General features: G+C 41.3%; 1 protein-coding gene across 1 annotated transcript in view; it reads left to right on the top strand.

Moving 5' to 3' along the window:
* Nucleotides 1-17,702, top strand: part of LOC142584757 (uncharacterized) — a 152,761-nt gene that overhangs the window by 113,311 nt on the left and 21,748 nt on the right. The window contains exons 38-42 of the mRNA XM_075694994.1: nt 4,825-5,022; nt 15,121-15,177; nt 15,915-15,971; nt 16,827-17,096; nt 17,214-17,273. Of these exons, the coding sequence (XP_075551109.1) occupies nt 4,825-5,022; nt 15,121-15,177; nt 15,915-15,971; nt 16,827-17,096; nt 17,214-17,273 (642 nt within the window). The remainder of the gene's footprint in view (nt 1-4,824; nt 5,023-15,120; nt 15,178-15,914; nt 15,972-16,826; nt 17,097-17,213; nt 17,274-17,702) is intronic.

Here is a 17,702-nt window from a genome sequence, read left to right as displayed (position 1 = left end):
CGTCCCTCCCTATTTTTTATTCCTTCATACCTATCGTGGCTATTGCATTGCATTGCCGAGCTCAAGGTCGCGGGTTGGATCCCTGCCACAGCAGCGACGTTTTGATGGGCGCAAAAATACAAAAACGCTCGTGTACTTAAAGGGACCCTGAAAAAATTTCGACGATATTGTACAAATGTACTGAGCTGTTAGGGTAGGTGCTTCTGATCGTTAATTGATGCATCTAAGTGCTCCTCATAAAGCCTGTAGTTTATTATAAGGCTTTAAAAACGTACATCGCTACCGACTGCAGCACGTCACTTGGCTGAATTTTCAGCCGCCCCTGACCATTTGACGCAAGTTGCCCTAATTATGCCAGTAGGGTGAGCGATCCGATTGGCTGCCCAGGGCATGTCATCGATAATTTTTCTAACTTTATGGTGAATAAATGTTGTTCATAACAGTTGGAATGTTATTTGTTTCTATAAAAAGAAACTAACAGAAAGAGAATGCACAAGGGCAGTTTCTCACTACACTTAAGCACTTCCAGCACAAAGCAAGTGTCGTCTGCTTGTGCTACAACATGCTCCGTGTTGACAAGAGCTCCGCGGTCAATATTGATCTTGATCTTTATTTTCGTAAGCACCATGGTTCACCCTTGTTACGTTGTGGGCTGCAAATGTAGTGACTGGCAATATGTCAGGCTGGGACATCGCATCCCTCTACAAGGCAGCAGATGAGCAGAGTGGCTGCAGCGCATCATACTGTTGCTATCCGATCGGTGCCAGGATTTGCGCGTTTGCGGCCGTCACTTTACGCCAGAGGATTACTACCACAATAGTGTTGCACATCTGGTATTTGGGTAAACACAAGTGCACTGGGCCTGGCCATTTGACTGTGCCGTTTTAGTGGGTGAGCAGAGGCACAAATGTGAGTGGTCTGTACGGTGCAGCCGCCTGGTGGCAAGAGCTCAACCAAACACAGTAGCTGTAATGAAGTCTATTCTGCTTTGCTTCTGGCGTACATTTTCCTCAGGAGCGTAATCATGAACACATTGTTTTTGTAAATGTCTAAAATATTTTATACTTGGTTAGAGCAGTATTAGCTCTTTGCTTGGCTGGTTAAGCTCTGCGCCACCAGGTGGCTACACCATGCAGACCGATCAGACCGCTCACGTACGCCTATGTTAAAGCTCCTTCATCAGCTTGAGTTTATGCCTCCATCCCTTCCTCGAAACGCCCATCTCACCTTTGTTTACTGGAATACCGGACACGCTCGGCGCTGCAACAGAATGTTCAGAACGCTTTGCTGCTCGCTGTTTCGATAGCTCTCGCTTGGGGTCGATTGCCAAGCGGCTGGCGGAGAGGTTCGAGAGGCTTCACGCACTTGCTCCTAGACAACCGGAAGTAGACGACACGACGTGCCATCATGTCGCAGAGCCAGTGAAGGAGGAGCTTAGCCCCGATCATTCGGCAAATGAGTTGAGGAGAAAATGCATGGCTATGGAGGAGGGTAACTTGTAATCGCCCGTAGCTCTCTTAATACGAGACACTTCACACAAATTGTGGTGCAAATGATTAACTGTATATGTACCTTACACATATAAAAAGTTTGTTCGAACAGTTTCAGGGGCCCTTTAAATTTTGTTGCACGTTAAGGAAACCCAGGTGGTCAAAATTAATCCACCCCCACTACGGTGTGCCTCATAATGAGATCGCAGTTATAGCACATAAAACCTCATCGTCATGTTCCTCAAATAACGAAAAACTAGAATCGATAAGTGAGGCAACTTTCCTGAAAAATCACTGTTTTGATCTTCCACTGGTTTTGTTGGCTGTTTCCTACTAAAGTAAACACAATAAAGACACATTGCTCAGAATCTGATATGCCTCCAGGGTTGCTTTTCTGGTTCAGTCACAAAGTGCAAAACGTAATTCTTTGACTACTTTGTTCACTTACATAAGCACTTAATTCTTTTCATCTTCACTTCCTACTCACAATACGCTGCAGCAAAATATGACGAGTTTGATAGTCCTGACAGGATTTCTTCAGAGAGAGAGAGAGAGATAAGTGAGATGCGAAAGGCAGGGAGGTAAGATACATATCCAGTTTGTTACCCTACACTGGAGAAGAGGTAAGGGGAGACAGATAAAGAAAAGAATTCACGCACACAGAAAGAGAGGAAGATAAAAAAAAAGAAACATGCAATGTTTCCCTGCATCCGCAATAACGTATACATGAGAGCCGCTGTGCAAAGAAATCTGCTCTTTTCCTAACGTACCTGTACCAGCAGCGTCCCGATCATCTCAACCACCGCATCAAATTGTTTGTGCTACCACGAGACCACCACCTCCGCTTTCAGTGACATAATGAGTCTCCTTTTTCACGTCTGAAGCCACGTTGTGTTTGGTGTGTATGTTGAACTGGTTGCATAAAATATGCAGTAATTAGTTACTTGTGTCACTCTCAAGTAATTGAGGCTTCGTGCTGTAATTATATAGTCAACAGCTACCTCCAGAAGCAAAAAAAAAAAAAATGGAAAGGCGGGACGGAAATTTTCGTGTCACTAAGCATTTAAAACTAATTTTAAATGCACTATATTTATAGGAATTTCAAAGAAACTTACATTTACTTAATTGTATTCATTAGTTCGCCATACTCATTTCATTATAAGAAGGTTTGATTACATGAATTATTACAAATGACTGCAGTAAAGGTTTGGTTAAATGTCCTTGTGCTGCAGTAATTGTTCTTCTAGAGCCTTTCTTCATTTTCCTGCCAGTGGAAAATGCAAGTTCACTCCTACTTCAGCACTTTGTTTAAGCGGGGATGGTAGGCACATACAATATTTGTAATTTTCTCAAGTTTGTCTACACAAATATTTCTTGATATTTGCAGGTGCTTAGTGAACATATTCCTCATCAACTATACTAAGATTTATAAAAAAATATTAAGAAGTGTTGGAATTGTGAGCTTCTATATTTATCCATATTAGTACTTTGGTCAAGGAACATTTAGAAATTAATTAATGCAACCAGTGCATTGAAACCTCTGTCAAATATAGCTCACAAAGTGGGCTTTTGACTGAACTAAAAGAATATCATTCACATTGTAATTCTCTTCAAGATGTGTTTTCCAATATTGACATTCTCATATAAGGGCAGTTTGCCAAAGAACACTTCTTTTTTAAACATCTACTTAAGGTCACATAACTGTTTTGGTTCAGTAGATGCATTAGATAAATTCCAACAATTGAGCAAAATCTCGCTCTGAGAAGTTTGTTAGTTGCGGAGATAATGATCATTTGGTCAGCAAAAACAGTGTTTTCCAAAAATCTGATTTAAGCATTCAGTTGTGAACCATCAAGTCCAAAATATCTCAAAGACGTAGTTTCCTATATCATTTACCAGTCATTCCTTTGCGAAATCCTTTGTGGCAATTACTCTAGCTTTTCTTTTTGAATTGCTTTTGGGTAATTGAGCGATATACCAGCAATCTTCATGGGGCTTGCTCTTGTGAGCATGGCTTGACCACATTGTTGGCGCAAGGTAGAATACCGGTTTCTACAGAATCTGCGTCCCCCCCCCTCCCACCGGTTTGATGAGAAATGATGCAGTCCTGTCTTCTGAGTGTAGCATGTGAGCATGACAAGTCTGTTTGTATTACAAATTTTAGAAAATTTGAACTATGGTGAATGAAACCACTGATGAACAAACAAGTGCGCTGCCGCCAACAGCAATGCTATTTTTAGTTTAATGTTCAAAACTCTGAAAGGCTAAAATCGGCTATAAAGCCTCAAATCTCAATTGTAAAAGCAAAAGAAAGCACCTTTTTGCATGTTTCTAGCTCTTTTGAAGAAGGAGTTGTGTCAAATCACCATGAAGCCAAGCCCATCTTTTAAGCAGGGAGGCAATTTTGGTGCCACCTTTAGAGCACTTCTAGCACTCATTGCGGCATCAAATTTGAAGAATATGTTCTCATTTAATGAAGCAGTTTTGGTAGCAAAGTTGCAAAAGTGCTTTTTTGAAGGTAATGGCCGACCATGTCCCCTTAAGACTGATCTTTAGCCAAAAACATATCCCCTTGCAAATTAAAAAATTCAGCTCGTCTTACTAGTAAGGTTACTGCACCATTGTCATTTGTAACACGTTAGAGCTATTGAAACCAGCAAGAAAATAGATTTTACAAGCTGGGCATTGAATAATCCAGTTCAACTAGTCTTTTTTTTTTTTTTTTTTTTTTTTTAGTTGTTTGCATCATCCTACAAGGCAAATGTAGGAAGCTGTACCTGAGGTCTGTAGTTAAGCAGGAGCATGAAGTGGCAAAGGTGAAAACAGATCAGCATCAGAATTTGGCCCACAATGGCTGCGAAGCTTAAGTCAGGGTTTTGCAAGGCTAGCAATTTAGTAGTGCAGGTATTGCACCACGATTATTGCTTGCAAGCCAAAAATTTGGCTTATCTGATCAGTAAATGTGCAATGTGCTGGCATTGTAAAAATTGAAGTAAGGCCTCTAAAGCTTATGGAACTAAAGATGTATAGTCAACCACAAACCTTTACGGAATACGAGATCTGAGAAAAAGCTGAATATCTGCGCAGCCTCACAACTCAGCCTAGTGTTCGCATTTACAACCTGTACTAATATATGTGAACAACATTGTGATGTTCGGTTTTACTGACTACTGTTACAGGCTGCTCGGAAATTGAATGTTTTCTGAGATCCCGTGGTCTGTAAACGTTTTTGGTTGACAGCACACAATAAGTCAAGCCAAAGAGTTGTGGCTTGATGAACAGTTTCGATATAGTACAAGGTAGAAACTGAGCTGTCACCTTTTCTTTTCAATAGGACGGAGACCCAAGGATGACGATGGAGCAAAAGTGTGATTGGCTCTACACGCGCCTGTTATCGCACAATTATGCTATCGCCATAAGTGATGATGAATCCCCTGAGACTACGAATAACAGCAAGGTCAGAAGAAAACGAACAAAGGCCAGCAGGAGGATGTGTCAACAGGAAGACATTGTCATGCAGAAAGATTTCATGGTAAATATGGAAAGAAAAAGACAAAGATGGGTTTCAGTTATCACCAGTGCAACTTGCACAGTGCATTGCATTTGGTTGCTACACAGTGGAAAGCCCACTTGTTCTTCCTATCCAGCTTGCACAAAACTTGCCTGTTCAAATCTGCTTCTACAAACTGCACCTCAGTTGTAATTTGCATGCACCAATGGCACAATATCCTGCTGCAAGTGATAAAGCACAGTACTGTGATAAGGCAGTGGAACTAATTGTGTCCTGGGATCTATTCTCGACATTCATGGCGGCTGCATGGTCGCCATTGTCCACCATGTTGACTCTCTGATTAGCTATCAAGAGGTCATGTGTTTTAAAATTTGCACCAGGAAGCTTTCCGAAATGTAATTTTGCATTTTCATCAGGATGACGAAAGGTGACATGGAGCTGCAAATTTTATCAACTGATAATTTTTTCTGGTCCTTGGCAGCTATAATGTAACATTAGCACATCAAAAAGAAAGTGAATGGTAGCCTGCAGGAGCCCGTGCAATGCATCTGCAATTTCGCGAATATGAGGCGGCGGTCCAAGATATCGGGCATGCCAGCTTGATGATTGGCTGAAGGGTTATCTTGTGAGGAGCATCACAGGAAGGACTGTTCCGTGAACGTCAATTTGGCGTTGCGTGAGATTTCAGATATTTTCCACCATAATTTGTGGTGCGACAAGCCATGCGAATTATGCTACGAGTGGCCATATGCAAGTGAGGCTGAGAGACATGCCTATTGTCGCATTTTCCCTGTCGGTTGGGGCCATGAAGATCTTTTGTTCATGAAACGTGCTTACAGCATTTGCATTGCTCTCAGAAGGGGGTGTTTGGAATTTGAGTTTTGGCCATAACTTTTTTTTAAATGCATTTACTTGAAGTAATATTGGTTGAGCATTATAAACCTTCTGCAACTTTTTGCACTTTTCACTGCTGCATTGATATTGTAATCAAGTTTAATGACTTTTCTCATCATCGGAGGTTTTTACAACGGCGGTTTTTAATTTAGAAAAGAAATGTACCCAAGGCGGTGCTTTGAAGTTTCCTCACGAAATCTTTTATCTAGGGACTTTATCCTCACGCGGTGTGAGTAAGCAGCAAAGCAAACGAGATAGCAGCGTCAGCGCTTGCGTCACGCAACGCTATCGGTGATACTTGGCCGCTTCTCAGCCAGCCGAGTCGGGCCGAGTTACTTGCGCTTCACGAGATAGCAATAATGTTGCCTAGAATGTGCATTCATCACCACTGGTCAGTCGCTTATGCCATAGAGTTTTCTACAATTGCAAGTGGGAACTCTGGTGCTGCAATCGTTCAGCCACCATGGGAATGATGGGTAGTAGTACATGGATTTGTCTGATCTTCATGATTAGGGCTTCAAACGTGCTTGCTGCTTCAATTATTCTGGGACTAAGTTAGCCTAAATTTCAAAGCAATTTATACTTTTTTAATGCAGAATGTAATAAGACTGCAAGCACACATAATCGCTGCTAATTGCAGTGGTTAGTTTGTCCATGCGTCCGTGGCGTACTGGGTTCAATATCAGCCTTCTGTGATAGAGGCCCTGTGTTCGAATCCTGCTGGAAGACAATTTTACTAATGTTTATTTAATTATGTATAACGCAGTACTTTCTTGAAAATGATCACTTTGCAAAGTCACGAAGCCATTTAAAGGCAGAAACACGAAGTTTAGGCAAATCCATGTACTACCCATCATTCTCATGCTGGCTGAACCGCCCTGCTTACAGCTCCTGTAAACACTGGCAGCACAGTTCCCTCTAGTAATTGTATAAAGCTCTATGGCATATGCTGTCTCAAGGTAGAAAACAAGCGTGTTGGCGCCAACATACGATCACCCATTCCATTTCTCGGAGACATGCGTCCTGGCCAATGAAGCATGTGAATGAAGCGAGAAACACTTGACAGAATAATCGTACGCTTCAAGCTAGCTGCTTTAATTTTACTAAGGAGGAAAACTGTTTTGCTTTATCAAGAAGGTTAGGTTCAGTGCCTCCATGTCAGCTTCATAGGCAAAATGTCAAGTTTGTGTCACATTACAGAAGCAAAATGAGGCCATCAGCATCATTTTGTATGCGTCGCGCCTACATCACGCCTCAAAAAACATGGCAGAATGTCCAGAATTAAGCCTCTGCCAATGCTTTGCGGAGCAACACGTAGGTGGCATTAAAACTTAATACTCATCCTAGCAAGAGCCAGCTGCATGGCATCTGAGCCATTTCATATACCGACAATAGCACAAGCTCTTGGTGCAGCAATGGGCCTATCACACCTTTTTCCAGCTATGATGACAAGCAACGACCTCCGGGTTTCGCAATGTTGGTATGGTCCGGCTGGCGTTCTTTGCACTGCCACACGAGTCGTTTTTCTTTTCTTATTTTATAACAATGTCTTTCTTGGCGAGTTACCCCAATTTTTCCCTATCGGGTATGTGTGTTTCTATAGTCGGGTACAACTTTAGAAAAAAGGGGCTTCTACCCCTCCAAGGTGGATGCACACGAGCCTCCACCAATGGGCGCGCACTCTAGACTGCTAGACTAAATCACGAGCCGGACGTGCGGTGACCCTGCCGATGGAGAAGATGGCCGCCCGCACTTCGAACTGGGCCGAGTCGCGGCAGTCGTGTGCCTCTGCCCCTCGTCAGAATGAATTCCCAAACTGTTTGTGGTGGTCTACCATGCCGGCAATATTATTGCGAGCTTACGATGTACCATTCGTGCCACATGCGTTTATTCTGAGTCGTGATCCAGTGATGAAATATTGCAGCGAGCATCACTGATGCTACGCTACGCTTCGTCTGAAAACAGGATCCCGTGGCAACACACCGCTACAAAGTAACATCCTGCGTGTTTGTTTCATGGCGTTTTGTTTTGCTCCAAAGTGAAGTTACGACGAGGAAAGTTTGCCAAAGTCTGGTGCCTACTGTTAGCAGCGAGTGTGTTCGTGTACTGTGTCGCTGTACAAAATAAAAAAAGTGAAAAGGAACGGAAAAAAAAACCTATTGCATTCTTGAAAATAAGTTTGTGAAAACACAAAACGAAAAAGATATATATATAAATCTTATGCTATTTAAAAGCAAGAGTATTTATTTATAACGATGAATTAAGCATTTTTGTACCTTTCCTGCCTCGATCATATTCTCACCCTAGGTTTGTGATGGTTTCGATAAATGCATTGTTCTGTAGAAGGATCAACATTTGGGCAAGTTGGTACTGTTTGAACATCTTGAAGGGGCAGCACAATATGACGAAGACAGAAGGCTGATGTAAAGGTTGTTTTTTCTGCCCCTAACAAGATGATCAAAATTTGCGGTAAGATTGATAGGAAGTTGGTCCAGGCTGCCTCCACTCATGCTGGGAAAGGCTGCACTGTTAAACATATGTCCCTGCTTGTGCACTGTAGAATAGGAGTTGTTTACGAGGTTCCTTTTTCCTGCGGTCACGTCTATATCGGCCAAGCAGGTCGTTGCCTGAACATTAGATTGTCTGAGCATAGGCGCTCGCTAACGGGTAATGCCTACTCGCATGTCGCGCGGCATTGCTCTGAGCATGGGTGCACTCCAATGTATAAAAACACCACAATACTTTCTGCACATAGAAATCATACCACGAGGGAGATTATTGAGGCCTACTATATCAGGAAAAGAGGGTCGCGTTGTGTAAGCATGCCATCGTTAAATTTGTATGACAGTGAATTCGAATTTTTAGGCCGCCTCATAGTGTAGCATTAGATTACAGGATTTTGCATTTTTGCCTGCACACTGATAATGACACCATCGATGGGAGAGCACATAAGTAAGTATGGGTTGTGTACATAAGTTTGTGTATCCCTTCGAATAAAGTTAGTTGTGAGTTCAGCGCTGTCCTGTGTGTTCCTGCCTTCTGTCTTCATCATATTGCGCTGCCCCTTCAAGATGTTCTACATTGTTCTTCTTTAAGTACATATTAAATAGCAATTAATTCATTTTAAGCTCGGAATAAGAGTAGTAAATGTGCTGTGTACATGTAAACCAGTGCAAAAGCCATGTAGAGCTGCTCTTTCTTCTTTCGTTCCTTGCAATGAAGCTAAAAAGCAGATGACACGCAGCGTTGTAGAAGGCACGGGGTTATTTTTATCTCGCGATCTGGCATGTGCTGTAGCGTTCCAATCACGAGAGCTCTACCAAACCAATCATCAGAATACTAAAGTATTTATTTATACAAAGAATTACACGTAGTAGAAGCACGGTTTTTTGATCGGGACTATTTTAGTCGCGGAGGCAGTTGGCTGTCACGCTTCGGTCATCTGGGTGAGGCCTCCCCTTTTTTCTAAAGTTGTACCTGACTATTGCCTCTTTCATGGGCCGATACCGTATAAGGTGCAGTCTAAACGTGTGGGCTGTTTCCTTGGATATGTCCAACCTGAAAATGCAGGCCGATCCTGAAGGTTATGCACCGTAATATGCGGTCTGTTCCCATGGGTATGTGCAGTCTGAGAATGTGGGCTGATTGCAAAGGTAGCTCAGCAAAACATTTTAGTAGTCCGACGCTCCTTCTACTCCACTTACGCGACGGGTGAGGCGATAGAGTGCCGTTTGCAGTGACTACCCCCCATTCTCGATCTGGAAAACGTTTTTGATTGACTTCAACTAGAGATTGAATCTCCTTGCAACTTTCCTTGCATGCGTGCACCGTAGTTGTACACTGGCAAGCACATTTAGCACTAACAGCTAGCAGAGAAAAAAAATGTAAAGAGCGAGTTTCAAAGGGTGTGTCCAACAATAACATTACCAACATATGGACAAATCTCAAGCTGACAATTTACAGTGCACTTCACTACAATAATCATAACAACACATGGAAGACGAGACTTTCTTATGGGTCCACTAACCAACCTAGAATTAGGTGTTGCATTGTGGTGGTTGTGAACAGATGTATGAACTATAATTTCTCAGGATAATTGCATTGGCTGCAATTCTGCCCAATGTCTAAAGTGTGCACCTTTAAGGGTCCCTGAATCACCCCTCGAGCTTGGTGAAAAAACACATTCTGCATATCACATATGCTGCCGTGAGTATTTGAGCCAAATTTTCGTACCTGGTTTGTGGGATTCACAAGTGGATAGCAAAGTCACCTATTTCTCAAACACTCCATATCTGACAGAGGCCATCTCCTCACCGTCTTGGACAAAAGAGGAGTATTCTTCTCAGGGGAGGTGGTAGCCAGCTAAAAAAGAAATTCTCCAAAAAGCATAAAATATGTGACGCAACTTTGTTGCCACTAGCTTAGCACATAAAATAACCTAACTTTTGAATGAGCTTCTGCAATCAAAAACAAAAAGCGGCGTGTCGTCATTGCCATAATCCTATGCGAGAACTTGTTCCATCACCATTTTGTGAAAACAATGGCGATGACACTCACTCTGACTATACTGTACTAGACGGTGGGCTGTTGTGAGCACTGTAAATGCGGTTTTGTGTCCATCTACATTGTGCAGGCAATTTTCAAAACAATCTTCTTTGAAAAAAAGAAAAGAAAGCATGCGTTAGAACTGGGCAAATATGGCATTCAGTGTGATACCATTTTCACTTGAACATTTTGGCGAGACTGCGCGTCTGACACGGAGCAAGAAACATTTAGGAGTGTAAACTCCGCTGTTTGCGGCGACCAGAAAAAGTCACATGCCCACGGAGCCGTTATCGTGCTGGCAGCCTGGAAAGAAATTACCGCTGTTGAGAGCGCGCCGAAGCCGCCTGCCCGGGCGCTGCATTTTTTTTTTTTTTCGCTGCGGCTTCTATGACGCGCCACATGGCGCCGCCACTGTATACGGTCCCGTCGGCGCATACAACAATTGTGACCTTATCTGGTCGCCCGCGCTCGCTCGCACTGACGGGAGTTTCACCTCCTAAATGTCTTACTCCGTGGCGTCTGACATGGGGAGGTGTCCAGGTCCTCCTGCGTACTCTTACGCACAGTGCGCAGTGCAACTCAGTGGTGGCTCAGCTAAGGAGGGTAGTGCCAGCGCCTTCTACATCTATTTAATCTAAAGCAACAAATCTGCTGTCAGGAACATCTACATTGCAGCCTTCATTGTACGGGCAAATTCGTTGTAGTGGCCTTCACTTCACATTGTAGAGTCATTCACAATGTATATGAAAGATGAGAGTTAGGCTGGGGCATAAGGAATTCGTTGTGTGTTTGCCTTGAGCTTGATTCCTCAAAGAGGTGGACACTACTAGCGCAAAAATCGATCGCATTAAAAAAAAATTGATTGATGTTTTACCTATTTACTTAATTGGCAACACAAATTGCAATTTGTAAATTGTAGCCAGTAAATTAGCAAGGCATATCCATTTGGAATGAATTCAAAGATTGACACCAGTTTCAGCATACGCAAAAATAAAATGCTACACAAAAATAAAATGCTGGGACTTTACATGACAAAACCACGATCTGTGGTAGCTGTAGCATAAATTTTGACCACCTGTGTTTCCCTGATGTACGTGCAGTTAAATGTAAGTGCACAAGCATTCTTGCAGTTCGCCCTCATCAAATGCGGCCGCCGCAGCCGTGATCGAACCCTCAACCTCGAGTTCAGTAACGCCATAGCCGGTCACTAAGCCATCGCAGCAGAATGCGTGCACGTATGCACCCACAAGCCCGCACGCATGCACATGTACACATAAATATTGCACAGCTGAACTTTACAATCCTTTGAGCATAGTCTGTTTTGCCACCATGACAATAATCAGCAGTAACTGTACCCAGTGGCATCTGCAACAATTTTAACTATAAGTAAATTTTCATCAGAGCAGATATGATGTAGCTAAAGAAAGAGTATTCTCCCTGCAACACTATTGTCAGTGTGCTCCCTCTATGAACTCGCTTTAACAACTAAATGTATGTACACCCATGAGAAAAATTATACGGACCAGCGATTTTGCGATGAAACTAATTTTCGTCGCTGTCTGTGAATGCAACTTAATATTAAAGACTGCAGTCCAAACTTGGTCTTGTGAATTTTCTAGTGCACTCATCAGTTTCCGTTTATGAGCATTAATTACCAATAAATTCTGTTTCTTCAGCAACCCTGTGGTCTGTATACTTTTGCTCATGGGTGTACATTATGAATTTGCCAATATCAATCCTATTGAAATTATTTTCTTGGTTATAATTTGATGTCACTTATGAGAAAGAGTAAACTACCTAGCAGACTTTCTCTTAAATGCCAACAGTAACTGGCATGTGTATAAAAATAAATTACTAATGATTTACTCGGACAACAAATAAAAGTCTGTACACTAGAAACAGGTAGTGTGTTTGTCTTAAAACTTCTTAATTCCCAAAGAAGTTTGACACAATTAACAAGTGCAGTCAAATACAATGCAGGTGAAATAAGTTTAGAGGAAAGAAAGGAAAACGCGCATATAAAGGAAATGTTCAAAGACAGAAGCTGCATTCTGAAACATGACAGTGAATCTTGTGTTACAGTTTCTTTTGAAAGGCTGTTCAAATTAATGTTCTTGGAAAGTCGGAACATATTTACAGAAATTATTTTATGGGGTGAACAAACTATTTTACAGAGAGCGCTTGCACCATGCCTGAAATCAATGATATCAATGTGTAACAAAAGGTTCTCCACTTTGTATCAGTAGTTGAGTGATAAAAGCTTGTCGTTAGGAATTATAAATTAATCTGAGAGCTTTCTTCTGAAACCTTTCTAATTTGACATTTACTTTAGTGTAACGAGGAGGATGAATTATGATATGTAATATATAGCTAGCAACAAGAACTTTCACGAACACTTCAAGGACGAGCACCATACTAAGACAGTTAGCCATGAACGTATCTATGTTTTGTCCGAGAAGGATTATTAGTTATATACAGTGCAATGCACTTAAAAGTTTGCCACCTAAAAGAGAAAATTATTACCAGAATAGGAAAAAAGGTTTTCTTTTTCTTAAATGGAGACATGGAGACAGGTTTGTCATAGTAATAGAAATTTGCCACTGCTTTCATGAAGCAACTATTTATTTTAAGAAATTTCATGTAATCCAATCACTTGTTGGATTCATTTCATTACATATCACACAGTTATCTGTGTAAAGTTTAAACTTTACTGAAATATTTTTATCCATCCTTCATAAACATAAATAAAATAGGGCTGAGGATTGATCCTTGCGAAACACTAGAATCAACAGGAACAATATGGGCAAAACATTACTGAAATATTTTTATCCATCCTTCATAAACATAAATAAAATAGGGCTGAGGATTGATCCTTGCGAAACACTAGAATCAACAGGAACAATATGGGCAAAACATTTGTTAATGATAGTGAATTGATGGTTGGGGCCTTTATCCATTTTTATGACTTCACGTGAAAATGTTAAGGATAAAACTCAATTTATGAGTAAACCTGCTATGATACACCTTTTGAATGTTTTGCTGAACCCCATAAACACAGCATCAGTGTGAACACATAATTGATTGAGTTTAAAAAATCATGTAACGTTTAATATACTTGAACGATAATATAAAAACCACACCTGAACCTATGCCGAGCTTTTGTCAAAATTTTAGGCTCAGAAAACCAATTATGTCAACATGTTTTATCTGTTTTAAGAACGTAATATGTTCAAACTAGGAAAATAGGGTGGCAGTTTCTAATAGATATCCTCTTCCCTGAATTATGGCATTGTTTTATTGTGTCCTGTTCTCCAGTAACATACCATCTTCAAGTGATTTTCTTAACAGGAGGGCAAAGTGCAAGAATGCTCTGCGTGCGTGTTAAAGAATGTTGGATGCTCTAAATAAATCTGAAGTCCCTGTTGGATGCTCTAAATAAATCTGAAGTCCCATATTACAGTGTGCCTGATAGCCAAGCTGTGACTTTGGCACATAAAGCCCTATACATTGTTGTTAGTACTGCTAGTAGTACAATGCAGAACTATTTCGCAACTAATATGGACCATTACTGGAAACAGCTATGCAGTAGTGGAGATTCACTGCTCTCAGCCCAAACATGTCAACTACACTCATGCAATACTGCTCAAAATGACGTGAGCATGACCAGAACCACTGCTTCAAAATCATTCAATGCAAAATAAAGGCACCTCTTAGCAGGAAGTAGTAGTTTATTCATTTTGGAATGTCTCTTGTGCAACCACAACTTCAGGACCAAGGTCGAACTTCACTCAGTAGTTAATGAAGCCAAGGTCACATCTAAAGTACAATGAAGTCTACTGCCACAGGCACACATATTGAAGCTGTCTACTTGTAAGCAGTGAGCAGGCAGCAAGAAGGACAGTTGCTAATTGGACAACTATGGGTATGCGAACAGTAATTTCTGACCGAATCAAATACAATTTAAATAATGCCAAATATGTTTAGAATAGCTTTCAAATAGGAACAGCCATTTTCGCTATTATAAAACACACAATGTTGGCAAGTTTATGTCATAAGGAAGGATCTATGGTGCAAACGATAGATCCACAGACGGTACCTTTTTCTTTAGCCTACCCAGAACTGTTTGGAGAGATTTGAATGATCGTGGTTACGAAAAAAAGGAGCCTGGTTCCCTGAGCAATGTAGCATGGTCAGCTACATAACTTCTCACGTTTCATGGCTGCCAGGATGAATTTTATTATACTTGTGCTTTAATTTAATGTTTGATCAGATGCACTCGGAGATTAGAATTATTCTAGAACTACTCAATAAACATTCATTTTTACAAATACTAACTATTCGAATTGAAGACTGAATTGAATCATTCTGTTCATTTTTTTAAAGTTTTGAATATTCACACATTCTTATGGAATAAGCTAACTGCTATGTTTTCCTAACTGCACAAGAACAAAAAGTCAGTCAAGTCTGCTAATGTCCACCTTGCAAGAACAATTAGATACATTCATATAATATACCTAGAGAACAGGACAGCCCAGTTCACATGAGCTTGATTATTTCTTTCTGCATACACATACTATACTGTTATGCATGATACTGCTTTTACGAAAAGGTAATCCAACAACTACAATGAAGTGCCCATTACAAATCGGGCAGTGTAACAAAGCAGGATTTATTGCGCAGGCTGCACCTGTGACGGAATGCAGTCCAGGTTCAAGTTCGCCAGAACAAGAAAACAATGTAAGTACAACACATGCTTTTATCTCATACGCTTCCTTTAAAGGTCCCCTCACCAGGTTTGGACATTACAGACAGACAAGCATAGTGTATAGATCACACGCTGATGATTGTGTCTGTAATATGTCAAACCGCTGCGCAACACAAAATCAGCTGAACATACGAATGAAAGCCTAGATGCCCTTCCTCTCGAAAGAACCTCGCTTCATACTGGAGCATCAAGGTCACGCGCATAGATGTCTTTACATCAGACACACCACCTGCAACGTCACCGATTATGGCACCTGACTACGGTGAATCATCCAAAGCAGAACTCGTAACACTGCCACTGGAAGTGCGCTGTGCAGCAAAAAAAAGAGAAGAAAAAGAGGCAGGGCTCGTGACATTAACTTGATGCATTCCCTCGGCTACAGTATGAGAAAATTCGGGGAAGGAATGTCGCTTGCAGAGGCTAGTTGTGACAAAGGGAGCGTGTGTCTATGTTGGCTGTAAAGCTTGCTGCTGGCCACATGGCGACACAGTTCAATGTCTCCTATTTTGTCTAATAACAAACTGATTTGAAAAATTATTGCGGTAAAATGCTCCCTAAACAGCTCTTTACAATTTCCAGTGAAACTTGCAATAGAGCCTGGTGAGGGGCAATTCAAGACGAAAGGAAGTGCGTGCCTAAGCTGGCTTTTCATCCATGAAGTCTTAAATAGTAGCAGTCACCCAATTTTTATGAACAAATACGTGTGCAGGAAACCACGATAAGTAATGGCTGGTCAAGTCCGTTCCTCAACAAAGAAGATAGCAATGTGAGTGAAGCAACGTATGACTTAATCGCTGATGCTTCCTTTAGAATGGGAGATATCATAAGACGCCAACAAACACTGACACCAAGGACAACATAGGGGAAATTACTTGTGCTTAATAAATGAAATAAAGAAACGATAAATTAATGGAAATGAAAGTGGATAAAGTGGATGATCTTTTATTTATTTCATTTATTAAGTACAAGTAATTTCCCCTATGTTGTCGTTGGTGTCAGTGTTTGTTGGCTTCTTATGATATGACTAATAAAAATCGGGCCTCTCGGTTAACCGCCTTTCATCTCATAACATAACGAGGGTCTCGAATCCGGCAACATTGATGCCTTAAGGTAGCATGTGTGGGTTTATTGACCGGTTGCCTTCATCCAAAAAAGATTACGTTCTCGTGACGCCAGCGGCAGAAAGGATGTTCCACATCCGCCGCCAAGGTCTGCAAGTGGAGGCGGCTAACACTCCCAGGATTCTACTAGGACACATAAGTACCCAAGAAAGTGGATGGAAAAACGGTCCCATGGTAGTTCAATTGGTATAGCATCGCACGCGAAATGCTAAGGTTGTGGGATTGTTCCCCACCTGCGTCAAGTTGTTTTTTCATCCACTTTCATTTACATTAATTTATCGTTTCTTTATTTCATTTATTAAGCACAAGTAATTTCCCCTATGTTGTCCCTGGTGTCAATTTTTGTTGGCTTCTTATATGACTAATAAAAATCAGGCCCATTGGTTAACTGCCTTTATTCTCATTTTTTGGAATGGGAGAAGCATACAAGGTACATTTTAACAGATTAAACAGCTTAATGCTGGCGAATACTCAATTTTTGTTAACAAATTCATGTGCAGGCAACAGCAGAAAGTGATAGCCAATCCAGTTTTTGGGAATATGAAGACTATGAACAATGTGACACAGATGAACAAAGTTCCAAAGATGAAGTAGGAACATACATAGACAATGAGCAAGACAATGAGAAACTAGATGAAGATCAAGCCATAGAAAGTGATGACAGTGATGAAGAGCAGGAGGAACGGGAGCAAGATGTAGAAGATGAAAACATGGAAGAGGAAGGAGGCAATGAAGAAAACGCAGAAAAGAATCGAGAAGAAGAAATCGATGTAAGTAAAATAACATATGGCTTAATTTGTGAGATTAAGCATCAACGCTGCCTCTTTACGCATTAAGTAACCTAATTCTAAGAGATTACTAATTTTTGTTAACAAATCAACGTGCAGGAGAGACCAGTGCTTGAAAGCATACGAATGTTGTTACCCGTCTTCAACCAAGAAATAAATGTAAGTAGGAATAATGCACACTACTGTGTTCTTTGATGTATAAGGTACAGGGAGTATCCAAGTTGTTCCTGCAGCCCATCTAGCATTTGCATGAGTTGGTAGTAACATGCCACGCAAACCACTAGCATGGTTGCAACATCGCTGGCTTGTCAGTGGACCAGGGGCAATCACTTTTGCAGATAGTTTCACTTTCATAAGATCTTGCAAGACTTGGCTCTGGACACGTCAAAGTAAATGGCCGACAGCCTCTTGGCACTATGCGAAGATGGCAAGCTTGACACTGTGCCAAAAACACTGTCGGAGGTATATCGGGTGTCTACCAAGTTGACATTTCCAAATTCCCTGAGTTTTCCAGGTTTTCCCCAAGTACCCTTGCAAAATTCCCTGAGTGACGCAGAACTATGTTCTGTGTCACTCAGGATGGGCTGA

The sequence above is a fragment of the Dermacentor variabilis genome, chromosome 1, assembly GCF_050947875.1.
Source record: "Dermacentor variabilis isolate Ectoservices chromosome 1, ASM5094787v1, whole genome shotgun sequence".
Classification (NCBI taxonomy): Eukaryota; Metazoa; Arthropoda; class Arachnida; order Ixodida; family Ixodidae; genus Dermacentor; species Dermacentor variabilis.
The sequence above is the reverse complement of the archived record's forward strand: the minus strand, read 5'-3'. Positions and strand labels throughout refer to the sequence as shown.